The sequence below is a fragment of the Artemia franciscana genome, unplaced genomic scaffold, assembly GCF_032884065.1.
Source record: "Artemia franciscana unplaced genomic scaffold, ASM3288406v1 PGA_scaffold_55, whole genome shotgun sequence".
Classification (NCBI taxonomy): domain Eukaryota; kingdom Metazoa; phylum Arthropoda; class Branchiopoda; order Anostraca; family Artemiidae; genus Artemia; species Artemia franciscana.
In genome coordinates this window covers 598,121-618,755 of record NW_027062695.1, presented here as the reverse complement: position 1 = coordinate 618,755, position 20,635 = coordinate 598,121, and the positions used below count along the sequence as shown (strand labels likewise).

At 34.6% G+C, this 20,635-nt stretch overlaps 1 protein-coding gene across 1 annotated transcript in view; it reads right to left on the bottom strand.

The window, feature by feature from the left end:
* Positions 1 to 20,635, bottom strand: part of LOC136041998 (kinesin-like protein KIF13A) — a gene marked incomplete in the record, with an annotated part of 206,048 nt that overhangs the window by 108,129 nt on the left and 77,284 nt on the right. Inside the window, 4 exon segments of the mRNA XM_065726827.1 lie at positions 638 to 728; positions 4,684 to 4,896; positions 9,366 to 9,477; positions 17,257 to 17,504. Coding sequence (XP_065582899.1) covers positions 638 to 728; positions 4,684 to 4,896; positions 9,366 to 9,477; positions 17,257 to 17,504 — 664 coding nt within the window.

The following is a 20,635-nucleotide window of genomic DNA, read 5'->3' as shown; positions in this document are numbered from 1 at the left end:
CTTTAGACAAAGGAACGTGGGCAAGAAGGTTGGCCCAACCTTCAGAATTGCCCCTCCTCTTGAAAAAAAAATGCCAGGGATTTTAGCGTTTTTTTTATAATTTCTAAGTTTTCCGCGTAATTTCCAAGCATCGTGTTTTCCGTTTTTTTTTTTTTCAATATTGCTCACTTTAGTTTTAAATTTGCTCTTTCTGTGAAAAAACAAAGTATATTTTTCCATCATTTAATTCTGAACCGGTGTTTAGAACCGGTGTTTCAGCGAGATTTTCCTTTTTTATAATCTTTAATAAATCATATAGAATACATTCGATTAAAGGTAGGGTGCAGGAAATTTTTCATCAACTTTCTAGAAATGACCTATAATCTTTAATCATATACATATACATAATACATTTATCATATACATTATTAATACTTTATCTATACATTATTAATACTTTATTAATACAAAACTTTAATCATATACATTTAATACTTTGTAAAGGAGATTTCGCAGTTTCAAGTTTTATCTTACGTTTTTGTATTTTTCCACACATTTTTTCACATTTAAGGACTTCAGATGATATAAGAAGTTCCTTTACATTTGAGGACCTATTCAATTAAAATTTGGAAACTTTATTTTAACCATAAATACATACCAGTTTTTTCAAGCTTTTCTTCCCATGTTTCTGAAAGTCCTTTCATAAGTTTTTCGCTTTCAGAAATTTTCTCAGAAATTTCTTCCCGGTGCTGAAATAAAAACATAAAGTTACTATCTCATTTTTCAAGCGGTTTCCAGAAGAGCAAAGTTACAAACAATAAAAAGGGTTTATCTGCGATAATTAGCAAAGATATATTAATTATTGTCACCCATAAGATTGGTATTTATTGTTTTAACCAGTCGTCATTGGACTTTTCTACGCATAATCATACGAACAAAAGACTCAATAGGTCGAACACGTTCAGATACCCGGCTACGACGTCGCACAAAGCTTACAGTAACAGCTGATCACGGTCGCTCTCTCTGGGCAACCTAGTAAAGATTAAACTACAGCCCATAGTGACCAAAAATATAAAAAATTATTCGTTTATTTTTAGAGCTGTCGTCTTATGCTGATTCAGAAATGGTAACTATTCGTTTTGTTGTGTGATTTTATTTAATTACTTATTTAACTGTTTTACATAATTAGTTATACAATGCATAAAATCTGCAATCTATAACTTTAGTGTTAAGAACTTTAACTAAAGTCCTAATACAAAAGAAGGATGTATGTCGGTATCTTCAGTAGTTAAAATTGAAGCCCCATGAATTGCTCTTTCATTGTCATTTTATTTTTCTTGGCAAAAAATAACAAAAGCTAAGGCTGGAAAATTCATGAAATAGAAAAAATGGATAGACTAATCGAGCAGAGATGGGTATTTGTATTTTCAACATTCCTTTTATGACAAACACTTTCGCAAAACGCCTTTGGGCGTGTGCTTCTCTCCCCTCCAATATGCAGAGAATTTTACGATATTTCCAACATTTTCTTGTATTCCCCATAAATTCCCCCATTCTTTTATGCTATGTCTTCCCGAAACAAAATAATGAAATGGTTTAATGAAAAATAATTCAGAATACTCTTTCAACAAGAGTTACTCTTGAAAACACATATTCAAATGTGCATTAAAAACACAATTAGGATGACATAGATGCTTCAAAAACTCAAAGCCCCCTCCACTTGCTTCTCACAACTAATTGGCCTAACTCAAATCAGGCCATTGGCAATGAATGTTTCATAACTGGTTCAAAATTAAGGAATATAGGGGAGACAAAGGTTTACTTCTCTTTATGACAGAATTTTTCAGCAAGTGCTGTCTATTTAAAATGATTCTTAGTAACATTTTCGAAGCAAACATCACTGGAAAATAACAGGAAAAATGTTGACATATTCTGTATCAGTCCGTCAGACTAAAAAGCAAAACCAAGAAACACAAAAGAATGACCACAAAGTAACAGGAGTGCTCAGCAAGAAAGAAGATCACATCCCGAAAAAGTAGCTTTTCGAAATATTGGCTCCTATTTTGAATGATAAAATTGAATCATCTTAGTCATGGCTAAAATAGGAAAGATTAGAAAACAATTCCAACCATTTTGATTGGATAAGCACGATAACTTAAAGAGTCAAAAACAGTGAGTAATCAACAGAATATAGGTTCGGTTTACTCGCACCTCAAGTCAGATAAAGCATAAAAGGAACAGAGATTACAAAGAAAGCAACAGTGAGGCTGCTTCTCCCCCTCAAAACTCCTAATGACAAAAGGGACATTTGCGGTTTAATAAAAACTAAATGGGGAAAGCATAAATTTGAGCAATAGAATAGATTAACGAACACTTTACAATATCAATCATGAAGTAATTGTTTTTGCATTGTTACAAATATCTTTTTAATATATTTGTAACAAGACATATTACCATGTCTAAAGAGCACTATGTCTAGTACCCTTTACGTAGAAAAAGTCCATTTAAGGATCGTAATTCATCATAAGACTCATGTAGTAAAACCTAATTAAAAACAAAGCCATATTGCAACCACAAAATTATAAAGATCATTCAATGAAACCTACAAAACTCAAAATATATTAAAATTGCTATTTCTAGGAGGAGATACTTTAGCGAAGTACAGATTTTATATTCATTTTTACATGGTTTTCCATCGATTGGCTATCTTAGAATTCTTACTTGTTAGCATTTTGGCACTATTTGGCTAAAAACGTTACTTTGTGGCATAAGATGCTACTTTTATGTGGCGAAATTTCTTTCGTGACTTAAAAAAGGCGCGCTAGAACTTTTAATTTCCGTTCAAACTGTTCCCTTGATGGTCGTGGATGACCTATGTGCTAGATAGGATGAGCACCAGAAGAAAAAGAAGGGAGACACAACAGTCTCCCTGAAATGCCATATAAGACATTCCCTTGGCATCTCCCTAAAATGTCATTTGCCTCAGTTCTGGAGATGAGAAGCTGTAAATCTCCAGTTGAGAATTTTATACCATGACAAATCTCTTGGCTTAGAAATATATTCTCTGGCAGGTTGAAGCTGACCTGAGCAAAAATTGATGTTTTGTAACACAAAATAGGAGAAAACGAAACTTTACAGTGGCACAAATATTTAGTTACTTATAAAGAGTAGTAGATATTTATATCTCCATTCGTATTACTATTCTTTCTGGTTCACTTTTTTTATGTTGCAGCAGCTTCAACAATGAGTTGCAGCTGCTGCTTCAGCGCCCCTGATAGAGTGGTAGTGGCCTAAATATTATTTTTGGTAATTTATGTTAATTTCAATTTTCGCATTATTATTAATTTGAATGTAGGTTCGTTTTATACTCTATTTACTCGTTCAGTCATTTCTGTCCATTTTAAGAATAACTTTTTGTTGGACTGTTTATGATCGGTATAGCCTATAGCATAGCTTTAAAATTATAAAAAGAAAATAACTTTTCTTTTCTTTCTTCTTTTGAAAAATAAGACCGAAAGTGAACTATATATACATTTTCAAATATGAACTAGTAGAACGTTCCTAAACATCCAAAAGCAACAAAAATAATTATGTCCACGTTTTCTTCTTCTTTTTTTTCCATTAAACAGCAGATAATTCTGCATTTCAAAAATTCATAAGGGAATTACCTTATTATCATGTAAATAAACTGTTTCAATCTTATTATGAAGCGAAATCGAACCTCGGGGACATTAGATCCGCCTTGTTTTTAGCAAATAAAATTTGACCATACCCGTCAAAACTTTTCTTATACTTATAGTTTCTTTTCCACTTTTTTCATGTTCCCCTTTGTTAACCTTGAAATCTGATCAATGACCGGCAATCCGGTCGAGATTCAGTGTGATATTCAAGTTTAGTGAAAAACGATAAAACGCACAAAAAGACTGAATTACTTAATTCAGGTATGTAACGCACCTTTGCGGCAGTTGGAACCAAACACCGGGTCCCGTATTTTTGAACAGATAAATTTACTTTGCTATCACAGATAAATAGCGCATAGCTTCCAAAATCAATCAGTCAAAAAGGACAGAAAGACAAGTATTAAACTACGAGTAGCATACTGAAAGCTTCCGCATTGACAGGGAGTCAAGTATGCCTACAGACCACCCCTTTGAATGGTGGCGGGAGATATGCTCAATATTTTCTAGGGGAGGTGTCAAGGGAAAGTTTTAAATATAATTTTGAATGGTCGTATATCAAACAATGAGCTGAGTGCAAAGGTCATTCGATCACACTTTCTAACGCTATAATGAAAGAAGGGTTAAATAGTTAGATAATTTTTTACGAATAAAGGATGACAAAAGAAACCATGCTTTTTAGCAATACTCCTAGGGTCAAATCAAAGCACCAGGTTACAAGAAAGAAATTAAAGGAAACAGAAACGTCATTCAAGGAAATAAAGAGAATATTCCTTGAATAAATTCAAGGAAATATTATCATTCAAGGATTAATGGAGGAAGGGTGTTCGCAATTTTGATGCCCTCAGACGGCTTTATGTTGCAATGACTTTTAAAAGAGCTATTGGAAAAGGGCAAACCTGTTCAGAGAAAAAGGAATTTCTGGCTGTTAAATCATGTTTTCAGATAACCCCAAAACAAGTTGGATTCCCTCTAATAACTACACTGCAGTTACCTATGGATTCAATCAAAGAAACAAAAAACCTACTGATGCAGACATTAAGAGCTCCCTAAGCTGCTCCACTTCTTCCCTCAGCTCCCTAATAATTCTAGCGTTTGGATCTTCATTTATAACAGCATGGTTCACAATGCGCTTGGCCCTATCTGCATATCGTAGCGTTGATAAGGTTTCTTCGTAATTTTCTGAGGCAGGCGAAATAGCAGCAACCATTACAGTCTTACTGTTTCCACCTAAATTATCCTGAAAGTTTAATGCAGTTAGTAGTATGTACATATAAGAGTAGAACAATAAAGTTAAGAGAAGCAACAATTAGATTGAAACGATACAAAGATCAAATTATTGAAAAAAAACAACTACAAGGATTAAAATAACAAACGATTAAAACAAATTTAGCGTTAGTTATTAAGAACTTAGATTTAACAAAAGAAGAAGAAAACACATTATCTGTACGCCTGAAGATTTTCAACCCGTTCTAAACTCTTTACTGAAATCATCATTAAAAACACAATATATTAGTGGATTGTCCGATATTTCAAAAGGACTTGTAATTGATGTAGCTGTGCTTGCATTGCATAAAAAATTAATCCACACAGATGTTAGGTATAAGCAATATCCACTTTTCATGGCAATTTAGTCACCGAGCAATTTTAGTTGCTAATGTTAAGTAATTTATTGAGTTAGAAAAAAATCAGCTTTCATAACACACTCAGTCGTTCTTCCATTTCTTTTTTGGTCGTTTTAAGGGGAAAGAATGGGGAAAATAACAAAATTGCGACAAAATGGGGCAGGATAGGCATGAAGTCCCTTCTCTCCTTCCTTTATGAGCACTAATTCCTGCCTCCTATGAAAATATTAAGCTCAAAATCCATCCTGAATGGGACTCAAACTCACAGTCTCCTGCATTGTAGACAGGTGTCCTGTCATTGGACTATGCTTTGTTCCAGAGAACAAAACGTTTATTCTGGCAACTCGAGTTAACTTCCTACAGACGTTAACTAACCATAATAATTCTTCTTTTAGTGTAACTTCGCCGTTCATAATAACAGTTTAAAGGGGCTTTAATATGCATTTTTGAGTAAAGTTAGGACCTAAAAACACATGATAGAAGGCCCTTAACAAATATTATAAACATTTTGTGTGTTAATTCGAGTCGTCGAGCATTAATTTTGGCTATTTGAAACATTTTGAAAAGGCACCCCTGACTTTTAGTTCCTCTTCTTTTTGCTTTCTCTCATTATTTGTAAATTAATTTTGCCTCAAAATAATCCAAAATTTATAAAATGGTCTATAAACCCCTGTGTATATCATGATTTCTATTCATTTGCAATGGCTTTCATACTTGCTGGATTATTTTGGAGACTTTACAAGTCTACTATTGACTCAAACTAGCTCTGTTATGGGAACGACAGAGACATGACAATGACAATGACATGAGAATGACATTAGCTTAATAAAGATCAAATCGTATCTGTCCTATACTCTATTTCTTGACGATTCATAAGTTTTATCCTTTGCTTCCAATTTTTATATAAAAAAAAAAAAGAGACCCACGAACACTTAAAGTAGTTTTAGATTAAAACCTATTAGATCTTTATATTGCCGAACATCCAAAGAAAGTGCACAAATCAGTATCATAAATGTTGCTAAGACTATCTGCGGCAGGCCTGCGAAACATACACCCTTTGAGCCTGGTCTGGACGATAAGAATTCACATTGCGGTCTGTGATACATTTCGTTGAAAAGCTACTGCGATTAATGTAGAATATAAAGTTTCTTTAAGCTCTAAATTTAAGACTGATTGTAAAAGAACCAAATTGACCAAGCCCAGAGAGCAAACAGTGAAGAAAATCTGTCCGAAAAAGAATTATTTACCCTAGGCAAGTATTCGGAAAATTCGTTATCCTACTATGAAATTACCTGTGAATATTTTGAGTGCACCTACCTCTACAGACATTAACAAAACCCCTGAGCAATTCAGCCAATTCAAAAAATCATTTCTGTTAAGATATTCCCCTTTCTACTTGCAAGTGCATATGCCAGCTTATTTGGAGCTTAATAAGACAACAGCTATACCTATAGTCAAAATTTGAAAATCAGCGGAAAGCTGCGCTTTCATTTTTTTACTTGGTTAGTTAAGCTTTTCAATAAAAATAGAACTTAACAAAATACATGACAAACAAAGTCATCCAACTACATCTTCTTGCCTGCCCATGAACTTGCAAAGGCAAGTTGTAATAGAGGCGTTCCAGGAATAGAAGAAAAAGAGAAAATTTTAGTACTAGTTATAAGCACAAATTAAATATACCAGACATACAGAAACCTTTCTATCTGAAACCAGTGCAGTAATGAGAAATATAAGAAACCTGAAGAGAAACATAAGAAAAACTATGTTCATTTACCAAAAAAAAGCCAACTACAACAATCCTTGTGGTTCGAATTTGATAATTCTGGACCAGTTTCTAATTTTCAAGCCCCAATACAGACCCCAAAGGCCTGTATAGACTAGCCCCCCAGGTAATACATGCACAAACTAAACTTCTCTTGTATTTCGTACCGTATACAATACCTATATTAGTATATATATTACCTAATGTTATACTTTTTGTATAGCCAATATGTGGAAACCGGTAGGTCTCAAAACAAAGATTATTATAAACAAAATTTCTAGATGCCAAATATTATTTACGCTTTCAATCTGGTAAATCAGTTTGTAGTAGGGTGCAAACATGAAAGATTTGGAGACTGTTGAAAATAGTTCGACACAAATTGGTACAGAAAAAAAGTAGCCTGCACAAGACAACTCATGATGGGAAGTTGTCAACCACAGGTTTCAAAATTAACAGGCTTACACATTATTTCTCGGAAACACAAGTTATATCCACATAATATCATTGGCCCATTGAAACTTCTGGTAAAATTTCTAACTTTATGACTCCGGCACTTTTAACCAGAAATATATTACCTAATGTTATACTTCTTGTTTATCCAATGGGGACAATAGTAGATCCCAAAGGAAAATTATTATAGAGGAAATGCCTTTATGGATAACATTATGTATGTTTTCGATAATTTAAATCACTCCAGGAGATGCTACAAATATAAATGATTTGAAGACTGTTAAAAAAGATTGGAGACTGTTAAGGATAAAGAGATCAAGGGTAGAACTTGATCTGATAGAATAGCCTACCTAGGATAATGTAATATTATCCCCTCTACTTCACATTAGTTCAGCTTATCTCTTTACATAAAAAGCTCATAAGTGACAAATGTTAGCTGTTACTCTTCGCCTATCCAGTAAAATAATGTGTCACTTTACCTTATTACTAACCATACTTCCCTAAACCTTTTTATACGGCATTTCGCTACAACGGTCCTCTTCAATAAATTCACGTTTCTGATATACGGCCTAAAATTTTGCGCTATAACGGTAAACAAAAAAATTCGATGTCAATATACCTAAGTGTTGCTAATCTTGCAAAAGCGCAAGATTGGCAACTATTGAAATTAATAACAAAGAACCATGTTTTTTTTTAATCCATGGCCAAAATGTGTAAAAAGTGCTAATGCAGTGGTTACTTTCCTTCCTCAAAATCGGAAAACTGATTCAGACCTAGCAGATGATCTTAGCTTTGAAGGTTTGAACGAACGAGATGTGCTTGATCTGCTTGAAGCTAACAGGGAGCCCCTTTCATATGAGGAAGTCATTCGATTGCAAGCAGACCCTAAAATCAAAACAAATTCGAAAGTTTTTTCCTATTTCGAACAAGGAATAAATATCCTCCTTGAATACAATCCTGATATCAAATGTAGCGTTAAAGAATCTCGAGGAATTAACTCAGCCATTAGTTGTTATAAATAACTGAAAAACGAAATAGACAAGAAGGCAAGACAAACAACGTTGGTCAATTATTTTCATATAATTATATTATTTAATAAGGATTACGTAATAGAGATGGGCCAGGCCCATCCTTACCAGCGAAAAATGATGACGATAATGATTTGCAGGTTACTATTTCTATATCGTCTTCAGATTAAAGCTGTTTAAATAAATTGTGTATGCATACTCTACAAATACACATATTTCTTGTAACATGAAGTTGTTTCATTTTTGTTTATATATCATTGTTGGTTTTTGGAGTCTGTTATTATTTTATGTATAAAATGTATGTACTTGCTATACATCTATTTTTGAAATAAATGAAATAAAAAAATTAAAATGCATTTTATCAAATTTGGAACCGATCCCATTGAATTTGTGTTAGAGTAACTAATTCCTTATACAGCTTTTCGCTTTGCGGTCAAGTTTAGTGGAACATATCTAGGCCCAACAGCGAGGTATGGGTTTAAAAATTACTGACAACCATCTTTGTCTCATTACAAATAGTATACAAAGACTGAAAATATTTCTAAAATACGCTCATATGATTTTTTCTGTTTTCCCTTTGCCATGCTTTTCCTGTCTCAAAAATAACAAGGAATAAATTGTGCTTATTGCTACATAGAGAATCTGTATCCTATTTTTATAAATACATGACCTTTGACATCATAAGCGAGAATTACAGAACTTCTACTAATCACAGCATTTCAATAGATTTCTATATTCTGACGTTTTCTTTTAAAGAAGCTTCTCTGGAAATAGTCCTTAACTATCTTGCGCTCGAATTTGAAATGAAAGGAATCATAATTTTTAATCCCACTTGACGTCTTACCTTTAATAGCCAGGTCAGGACTGAATCTCTATACGGAACAAACTTATCTTTTCCCTTTAAGGTTGACTGATCAGCAAGCTTAGAAATAACGAGACCCAATGTTGTCAGTGACCTTGAATAAAAGAAAATAATAATCATAATAAAGATTTACTTTTATACGGAATACAAAACTCAGTTCAGCTCCCTCCCCCCCCCCCATCCCAAAAACGAAATGTTATCATCAGCTCTCTCTCTCTCTCTCTCTCTCTCTCCTCTCTCTCTCTCTCTCTCTCTCTCTCTCTCTCTCTCTCTCTCTCTCTCTCTCTCTCTCTCTCTCTCTCTCTCTCTCTCTCTCTCTCTCTCTCTCTCTCTCTCTCTCTCTCTCTCTCTCTCTCTCTCTCTCTCTCTCTCTCTCTCTCTCTCTCTCTCTCTCTCTCTCTCTCTCCTCTCTCTCTCTCCTCTCTCTCTCTCTCTCTCTCTCTCTCTCTCTCTCTCTCTCCTCTCTCTCTCTCTCTCTCTCTCTCTCTCTCTTCCTCTTTGTATTTCTTTTCTCTTTCTCTCTCTCTCTCTCTTTCTCTCCCTCTCTCTTCCTCTTTGTATTTCTTTTCTCTTTCTCTTTCTCACTCTCTCTGTCTCCCTCTCACTATTTATTTTCCTTTGGTTCTCACTCTCATTTCCAATAAGAAAGGCTTATTTATTATTTACCAAAACTGCGGAGCTAGAATAAAAGACACCATGAGTTTAAGAAAATAAGGTTTGGAAAAATACTATGTCATTTTACAAACAATCAGCTAGTACCTTCTCTCACTCTTTTTGAAAATAAATGAAAAAACAAGTGTTTTCAACTGAAAGTAAGGAGCAAAATTAAAACTTAAAACGAACTGATATTATTCCGGATATGAAAGGGGCTGTCCTCTTCTCCATGCCCCGCTCTTTACGCAAAAGTTCTTATTGCTTTAAAAAGTAGGGTTTTTGAGAAAGTGTCAAACTTTAGTGTAAAATGTTTGTTTAAAGAGAATACGGAATAATTTCAGTTTTTCTTAAGTTTTAATGCTTTTTTTAATTATTTTAAACTATTAATTAATTTTAATTATTTTATTTAAACATTTTTGAATTATTTTTCAATTTTGGCTCAGGGCACATGAATAATTAAAACGAAATTTGCGTGTTTTTTTTTTTTTTTTTTGCTAAATGGCTCTGTCATAGTTTTGATCGGACGATTCTGAAAAAGGGGTGGGTGAGGAGACCTAGTTGCCCTGCAATTTTTGGTTACTAAAAAAGGCAACTAAAACTTTTTATTTTTTTACGAACGTTTTTATTAGTAATAGATATATGTAACGAACTTAGATATTTGTATAGTTTTATTGCGTACTAGCTGTTGGGGTGGCGCTTCGCGCCACCCCAACACCTAGTTGGTGGGGCGCTTCGCGCCCCCAAGCCCCTCCGCGCGCATAAGTCGTTTATGTTGCATATAAATAGACTGTCAGGTTTACTGACTCTTGAACATGCAACATATAATTGTCCATGGGAAAAACAATCCGTATTCAGATCTATACCTCATTATTCTAATGATGTGTCCCTGTGTCCCGGTCGTCATTTATATTCCCTGTGTCCCGGTCGTAATTTGTGTCCCGGTGTCCCAGTTTGTAATTTCTCTTTGAGTGTCGCGGTCGTCATTTATTTTCCCTGTGTCCCGGTCGTCATTTTTGTCCCAGTCGTCATTTGTGTTCCGGTGTCTCGGTCTGAAATTTCTCTTTGAGTGTCCTGGTCGTCATTTATATTCCCTGTGTCCCGGTCGTCATTTGTGTCCCGGTGTCCCGGTATGTAATTTCATCAGTTGACAAACATGACGTCAGTCGACAAACAACTTCATGACGCATACAGCTCAATCCTTATAATGACGTTAGTCGACAAACATGACGTCAGTCGACACACAAACATGACGTCACTCGACACACACACAGATAACTTATTTATATATATATATATATATATATATATATATATATATATATATATATATATATATATATATATATATATAGAGATATGAGGGGGTTCACCCCTCGTCAATACCTCGCTCTTTATACCGAAGCTTGAATTTTGTCCCAATTCTTTAAGAATGACCCTGAATCACAAAGGCCGTAGAATAAATAGTTGAAATTATTAAGAATACTTTAGCACAAAGAGCGAGGTATTGAAAAGGAGACGAACCCACTTATATACGTATTAATTTCTGATCGTTTTAAGTTTTAATGCTGCTCCTTACTTCCAATTGAAAAAAACTTTTTTTTTAATTTATTTTGTCATTGTTTATTTTTAAATAATGCAAGACAATTCTACACCCCCTTCATGGAAGTTCTATTCCTAATGATAAATTACCCCAGGGAAACATTTTGCTATGTAACCGCCTCCCTCCGATCCCCCAACACGAAAAAGTCCCCCTGAAAACGTTTGTACACTTCCCAATATCCATTACTATATGTAAACGATGGTCGAAGTTTGTAACTTGCAGCCCCTCCCTTGGGGACTGTGGGGCATTAAGTTGTCCCCAAGATATATTTATTAGGTTTTTCGACTATGCTGAACAAAATAGTTATCTCAAAATTTTGATCCGGTGACTTTGGTAAAAATGAGTGTGGGAGGGGGCCTAGGTGCCCTCCAATTTTTTCGTCACTTAAAAGGGCACTAGAATATCTAACTTCCGCTAGAATTAGACTTCTCATGACATTCTAGGACCACTAGGTCGTTACAATCACCCCTCGAAAAAAAAAATAAAAAATAAACACGCATTCGTGATCTGTCTTCTGGCAAAAAATATAAAATTCCACGCTTTTGTAGATAGGAGCTTGAAACTTCTACAGTAGGGTTTTCTGATACGCTGAATTTGATGGTGTGAGTTTCGTTAATATTGCAAATTTTCTCAGGTTCATAACTTTTGATGGGTAAGACTAAACTTGATGAAACTTATATATTTAAAATCGGCATAAGAATACGATTCTTTTGATGTAACTATTGGTATCAAAATTTCGTTTTTTAGAGTTTCGGTTACTATTGAGCCAGGTCGCTCCTTACTACAGTTCGTTACCACGAACTGTTTGATTAGTTAGAATGTGAGAAATATTCTTTAAATGAATCTTCGTCCGCTGATAACGTTTAGAGTAGCTTGAGGAAGGACAGATGCCTCTCATAGCTCTTAAAAATATCAAAAAGCTTTGGAAATGAATAAAAAGCACAATCTAATCTAAAACTTTCCCCTTCAAGTTTATACAGAAGGGTTACCCCCCCCCCCTTCCGTAGATTGAAGAGAAATTTCAGTTTTCAAAAATAAACCTTCGCTTTCCAGAGTCCAAATACATATATGTGCTGTATTCAAATAAACCTTCAAAAACAAGAATGCGGCTATAGATGTTTTACTATAGCAGTGAATGCAGCTTCATGTTTTTAATTAAATAAAAAAAACAAGTTTTTGAAAGAGGCTGCTTCCTCATCAACGCCCCGCTCTTTACGCTAAAGTTTGACTCTGTCTCTCAATTCTGCTTTTTAAAACAGTAAAAAACTTTAGCGTAAAGAGCGGGGCGTTGATGAGGAAGCAGCCTCTTTCATATACGAAGTAATTTCTGTTCGTTTTAAGTTTTAATGTCGCTCCTTACTTTCAGTTAAAAAAACTTGTTTTTTTTATTTAATTTATGAACGTTTTTGAATCAATGCATGTTTTGATTTTGGCTCTCCGCAGAGGAATAATTAAAACGAAATTTGAATTTTTTTTTTTTTTTGGCTAAATGGCTTTCTCATAATTTTGATCGAATGATTTTGAGAAAAAAAGAGCGGGGGAGGAAGCCTAGTTGCCCTCCGATTTTTTGGTTAATTAAAAAGGCAACTAGAACTTTTAATTTTTTACGAATATTTTTATTAGTAAAAGATTTACGTAACTTATAAATTAGCTTACGTAAAGAATTTTTGTATTCTCATATTTTTATTACATATATGAGGGGGTTCGCCCCCTTGTCAGATCCTCGCTCTTTACACTAAAGCTTAAATTTTGTCCCAATTCATTAAGAATGACCCCAGAATCACAAAAGCCGTAGAATAAATAGTTGAAATTACTAAAAATACTTTAACGTAAAGAGCGAGGTATTAGGAGGAGGTGAGCCCCTCAAATGCGTAATAATTTAATAAGAATGACCCCAGAATCACAAAAGCCGTAGAATAAATAGTTGAAATTACTAAAAATACTTTAACGTAAAGAGTGAGGTATTAGGAGGAGGTGAGCCCCTCAAATGGGTAATAATTTCTGTTTTTTTTTTAAGTTTTAATGCTGTTCCTTACTTCCAGCTGAAAGAACTTTTTCATATTTATTTTTTCATTGTGTTTTTAAATAATGCTAGTAAATCCTGCGCTCCCTTCGTGGAGATTTTCTTCCCCCATGACAAATTATCGATGGAAAGTTCCCCCAGCATATCCCCCTCTTCTCAACCCCTCCCCCAGCCAAAAAAATCCTCCTGAAAACGCCTGTACACTTCCCAATAACCATTACTATATGTGAGCATTGGTCAAAGTTTGTAACTTGTAGCCCCTCCCATGGGGACTGTGGGGGAGTAGTCGTCCCCAAAGAGATAGTTATAAGGTTTTTCGACTACGCTGAATAAAATGGCTATCTCAGAATTTTGATCCGTTGACTTTGGGAAAATAATTAGCGTGGGAGGGGGCCTAGGTGCCCTCCAATTTTTTCGTCACTTAAAAAGGGCACTGGAACTTTTCATTTCCGCTAGAATGAGCCCTCTCGCAACATTCTAGGACAAATGGGTCGATACGATCACCCCTGGGGAAAAAAACAAAAAACAAAAAAACAAATAAACACGCATCCTTGATCTGCCTTCTGGCAAAAAATACAAACTTCCACATTTTTGTAGATAGGAGCTTGAAACTTCTACAGTAGGGTTCTCTGATACGCTGAATCGGATGGTGTGATTTTCGTTAAGATTCTATGATTTCTAGGGGCCGTTTCCCCCTATTTTCTAAAATAACGCAAATTTTCTCAGGCTCGTAACTTTTGATGGGTAAGACTAAACTTAATGAAACTTATATATTTAAAATCAGCATTAAAATGCGATTCTTTTGATGTAGGTATTGGTATCAAAATTCCATTTTTTAGAGTTTTGGTTACTATTGAGCCGGGTCGCTCCTTACTACAGTTCGTTACCACGAACTGTTTGATGGTTAATGAATTTTTACATGTATTTTATGGCATAAAGTGAGAGATTTAGTTCTAGTGGTTGATTTAGCAGGTAAATGAAAGCCAGGTGAATTAAAAGGATAAACATTTTAAGCATATTATATCCAAAATATTTACGGCAAGCCCTTCCAGAACATATCATTGGAATATCCTCACTGTGTTGCAGAGCAGCGCTTCTAATTTAGTTTTCCTTTTTAACCCATTTATTATAACTACCAGTCTTTAGCTCGGTAACATTAAGAGATAGGAATCTTGGAAAAAAAATTTCTGATATAGTGATCGAGAACACAGAAGAAAATTTCTTCGGAAGTTTTCAAAATTTCAAGTAATGTTCGACAATTTTTTTCCAGCTATAACTCAAAACCACCATAACTCGAAAACTGGAATTCTTAGGGATCATTTAACATCAGACTAGAGTTGATAAAATTAACTCTTCAAGCCCTGCAATAGAAACTTCGGTATCTTTTCGAAATTTCTAGGAAATATTTATGGCAGTTTGAAAATAATTATGGCAAATAAAATAAGTCAATTTGAAAGTCTCAAATCTAGTTCTTTTGGGTCACGACATTTTCGATCTTTATTGATGTTTTTGTAATTGAATATTATATAGCATTTACTTAGCATTTATAGGTATCTCTTTAAATCCGTAGTGATTATTATTTTTATTCCTTACTTTTATTACATATCCACAGTTATTGAGCCACATACTTCCAAATTTTCTTGAAGACCATGAATTTTAACTAGTATTACAGCGCAAGGAAACTTCCCAGAGCAGTGAAAATACTCTGAGAGTTTTCTTAGTCTTAACCAAAAGAAGAAAATCCTCTGAATTGGAAAATTACTCCAAGATAAAAAAAAAAGCTTTTTCTAACGAACTTTCAAATTATATTCGGACGGTTTCAAGCAGAGGACATCCATCACAATTGAGTCTTTGACTTACAAAAGTTGGTTGAAAGATATCAATAACATGGAAAACAAATTGTATCCCTATATAATTGGCTAATGTCCATGGCTTAGCTATGAAAACAATCTCGTGAGGATAAACAATGGGTAATTGAAGCCATCTTTCCAAGCAGGTATTTCTATTTATACAAGATTTCTAGTCTATACGATATTTTTTCTCTTTTTTTATACCTGTCTCCGACACTTTCTGGTGCTACAACATCTTAAACTATTAAAATTGCAATTAATTTACCCACTTTATTTCTATGAAAGAGGAGAACATCTTAAATACCTTGAACGGGATACTTCGGTTCTATTTTCAACGACCATCGTCAACAAAAGACAAAACGCAAAAGAAACAAAAAGCAACAAAAAAAGAAGAGGCTTATATCCTTTCACTATCACATCAGGCGCAAATCTTAACTTTATGAAAGTAATTTAATTTATAGTCAAATTATTTAGTTTTGATTAACTTAGTTTGAGTAATCCATTAGTTAGTTGAAAGGCAGAGGGTTTCTGACAGTATCTAAAAATAAATCTAGTACATGTAATCAGTATTGAGATATTTGCACTTAAATTGACAAATACAAAATGTAATTTCTTCCTTGAGTGAATTTGCTTATTGCCTGCAGTTCCTAGAGCAAAAACTAGCTGACACATCTTTGTAGTGCCTAAAAAGAGCTAGGGGTTTCACAAATCGTTGTCAACTGAACCTCCAAAACAATGTCATCCAGTTGTTCAATAGTTTCCAGTGTTGCTAGATTTTTCAGGCGTCCTTCACGCATCTTGGACTTTAAGTGGGTTAAACTTGACTACTCATTCTACCGGGGTGAAGACAATGAGTCATCATCCATATAGAAATCAATAGGTGAAATTTGGCTGACACTAAACCTTGTTTTACGAACAATTTTATTAATGCACGAAGCTTTTTTAACAATGAACGCACCTAAACTCTTCTAAAGGATTTGCTTACATTGAACTACTAAAAACAATGGCTAGAGATCTCACACGGAAACGGACAAAAAAGAAAGAAAAACAGTGATGTGAACAGCGATAGCATCTATGTAGAAGACCGAAATCGCTTCAGACCACCCTCGTGTTTAATGTTTTTTTTTTCTTTTTACGAGTTGGATACTTTATGCGCAACTTCGTCCTCTTAGTCCCCTTTGCGACAATGGAACATTTTTGGTAACTTCTTTAGAAAAGATTATTATTTTACTCTTTTGTACAGGATAAATTTTTAAGAGCAGAAGCAAAAAACTTTTCATGTTGAATATCACTGATTGTCGTACGCGGGACAGTACGAAATCTAACAAAAACGTGCGAGAAAACTATTAAGTTGTGACAGTGCGAAACCTAACTAAAACGTACGACAAAAGTATGAAGTTGTGACAGTACGAAACCTAACTAAAACGTACGACAAAACTATGAAGTTGTGACAATACGAAACCTAACGAAAACTTGTGAAAAAAGTATGAAGTTGTGACAGTTAGCAACTACAAACGATTCAAACTTTACACTCATAAAAGTTACGTTTATGAAACACACTTCCGATACCATGCCTTTGTCTTCTTCAAACCTACGTTAGCCAAAGCATTTTTCGCATGTAGATGAATAATATGCCATTAAATGGGCATCAAATTTCTGAATCTTGGAGCCTTGAACGTTCGTGTTTGAAGATCTCGTCCCCTCAACAGACAAAGTTAAATATAAGCGTTTAGAAGTCAGACTTACTTGTTAATATTAGACCCTTCTTTCAGTCTATCACCAACAGCTCCTGTCTTGACTGCCCTTTCACTGCCTGCCAAGTCGACCAAAGACATTTTACTAACTTTCTCTCCCTCAACACCAGTCACTGGATCAATCAACGACTGTGTTAGTATTACTGAAAAGACAGCATGAGATCGAGAAGATTCGGAATTCATATTTGTAGCAGCAACGGTTCGAGATTTATTCCCTTCAGCCATTAACAAATCAATGTCCTGAAATATTATCAAACGTTCAGAGCTTACATTGGAAACAAAATAAATTCTGTCTGTTAAAAATCAGACCCTTTCAGGTGCATAATCGATCAAGCAGATTTTGTTTCTTTTTTTATGTCTTAAAGTCTAAGCACTTTACCAACTTTCCACAGTGTCGCTTCTCAAGAGTATTTCAAAACATATATTAGTAGCAAATAAATGACAAAATAACATTCTAACCATAAAAAAAACGAGAGGTTTTTCTTTTTCATGACTTGATATTATGATTAAGCCCATCCTATAATGGTCTTGATTACGTTTTTCCGGCACAACCACCTAGGCAAACACCAAAAAATGTTAGACATTTTTCTACCAAATTGTCTACTGAGTTTGACATGAGTACCGATATTTATGTTGTGTTTTATGGAGTTAATCGGCTATATTTTCTTAATGTCACCTAAGGTATATACAGTCATGGGAAATGTAGTGTAATAGTCAAAAAAGTTGTACCTGGAGCAGATTTTAAAAATACTGTTTCATACATGTGGCACCATAATGAAACTTTTAGTGAAACAAAATCTAAGTTTCAAAATGTGTATATAAGCAAAACCTAAGATGAATTTATATTTCAAAGTGAACGATAGTGAAAAGTCGTGACCAATAAGCTGATTCGGAACTGCAACACATTTTTATCTACTGCTATTCAGTGTTTCTATGTAGGATAATTTTCGCCTGGTTCAAAATTCTTAAGTTGCCCTTTACTTTCAATTTGAAAAAAATTATTCTGTTTTAATTTAAATTGCTGTCCAATTTTTTAGAGAAAATCCAGTTATCCGAAATATTAGATAGGGTGGCACTCCCTTATTCTCCTACTTTGCACACCAATGTTACCTTTTTTATAATAGTATTTTGGAAATTAGATCCCTCCAGAGAGTGTCTCGTTCCCCTCCTAAAAAATGTCAGACTATTTTATTTCTTAGGCTTACCCCTAGGAGGAAAGAATTTAAGGACCTTTCGATTTTTCTATGTGAAAAACATTCCTCAAAATTTTGAACCAATTCCATGAAGGGTTGTGGTGTTAGCTAGGGCAAAAAAGAGGCAGGAGAGAGGCTCGCTGCCCACTGATCAATTTCGACTGCTAAAAAAGGCAGCATAATTTTTCATTTCCGATCGAATACAGAAAAAATAATCCACGAAAGACACATCGTTGTTAGCTTATCTGTGCTAACGCGTAGACTGAAGTAGTCAAGGATGAGCAGTATTTTATATTTTTACTCCGACAGCAGGGAGGTCAGTGGACCTTGTCATGAGGGGGGGGGGGCTAAAGCCTCAAAAATTTCATTTACTGGCAAAAATTTTCGACTTTTCGTGAGAGGTCCTTCAGATCATTATGGAGGCGAGGGGATTTTCGCCAAGACTACCTTTATTTGGTGGTATTAAACTTGCAATATGGGTGCTAAGTGGTGAAATCACCGTCTTATTACAGAAATACTTTGAATGTGAAATACAATACAGCCCCCAGGCATAACAATTGCGCAATGACCCCCCCCCCCAACTTATAAAAATCAAGTCCCGCAAACGAAGGGTACAACGCTCTAGTGTACTCATAAAGAACAAAAAAAAAAAAACTGATCAAGGACAGTCTGCAGCTTGTAGTGATTCTCAAATCCTGATTATCCAGCAGCTAGTAAGAACGAACTGTAAATAAGGAGCAGCTCCGGGCGATAGTAACAGAAGCTCCAAAAAGTGGAATTTTGCTAACAATTAATAAATCAAAAGTATAGGCTATTTATGCTGAATCCAAATATATAAAATTTAATATAGTTAAGATAATCCATCAAAGCTAGAAGCATGAGAAAATTTGCACGATTTTCGAAAGGGCCCTCAAAACTCAGCGAAAATTACACTCCTAGATTCACCATATTAGAAAAAAAAAACAATAGAGGCTTCAAGCTCCTGTCTACAATAACTTGGAATGTTGCTTTCTTCTACAAAGAAAAACACGGATATGCCTTTAATTGTTTCAGACAAATACGCCTTTCTTACTTCAAGAAGATCACGGATGCATCTCTATTTGTATCAGATGCCGAAAAGAGTATATTTTAATGCCCAAATTGTATAGCTTTCCATTGCCCATCAGATAAATATAGAAAGAGGTATGGTGGGAGGGTAGGAGATAATGTCTCAACTCTTTTCATTTCGACTAAGCCAGAATAAGCGTGCTGCGGGATTATGCTTCCCTTCTTATTGAAAATAAAAGTTACTGATATTCATTTTTAAAGCTGCACTTAAGTAGCACTTAGCTGCGCTTCATAGTTCATGAAATTATATACAGCGAGATGTAAGAGCGCATAAACTTCTATGAAGGAGGAGCCCTGAGTCATTTAGTAGGCATGGAGGGGATGTGTTCCAAAGAGTGCATTGTAATGCCTAAATATTCTATTTTTCATTGAGCCTTCAGATAAATATGGAATCAGTTTTGGTAATTCCAAGAGGAATATATTATTCCTCTTGATTTCCAGAAATAGTTTTAGTTTATACTTTTGTTATTGGTGGTATGGCAGAGGGTAATAGTGCCCCTCCCATTACAACAGTCTTCTCCTATATAGAATAAAGTATTAAATTTACCCTCCGACTAACACAGAGATGGAAAATGCCAAAAAGGGCATTATGTTCAATTTCTTGCAAGGAAATTCCATGGGGTGGGGAGGAGAGTTGTTGATAAATGCTAGCAGGACATCTGTTTTAAGCGATTTAAAATTGTAAAATTTCTATTTCTCTATTTACATACAATTTTTCAACGTATTCAAACATATGTGTACAACGTATATAATCCATATTGTAAAGGTCGCGATGGCTTTAGTCGCTTAGAAAATCAAAATTCATGCAGAATTTCCATCCATAAGAACAATAACATCCCTTCCCGTCCACCAAAAATTCCGCAGTATAATTATTATTAAGGATTTATTCAACAAAAACCATTGTTCATTGACATTCTTTCTAATATTCTGATTTTATCGAAAATTTTAACTACAATACAACATTTTAATCCTTAAGCAGAAAAACTGAAAAAAGTGGGACATTACTAATCAATTTACAATTACTAATATATGCAAATTATTAGCGAGAACTGGGGGAGGGGGTTATTAGGG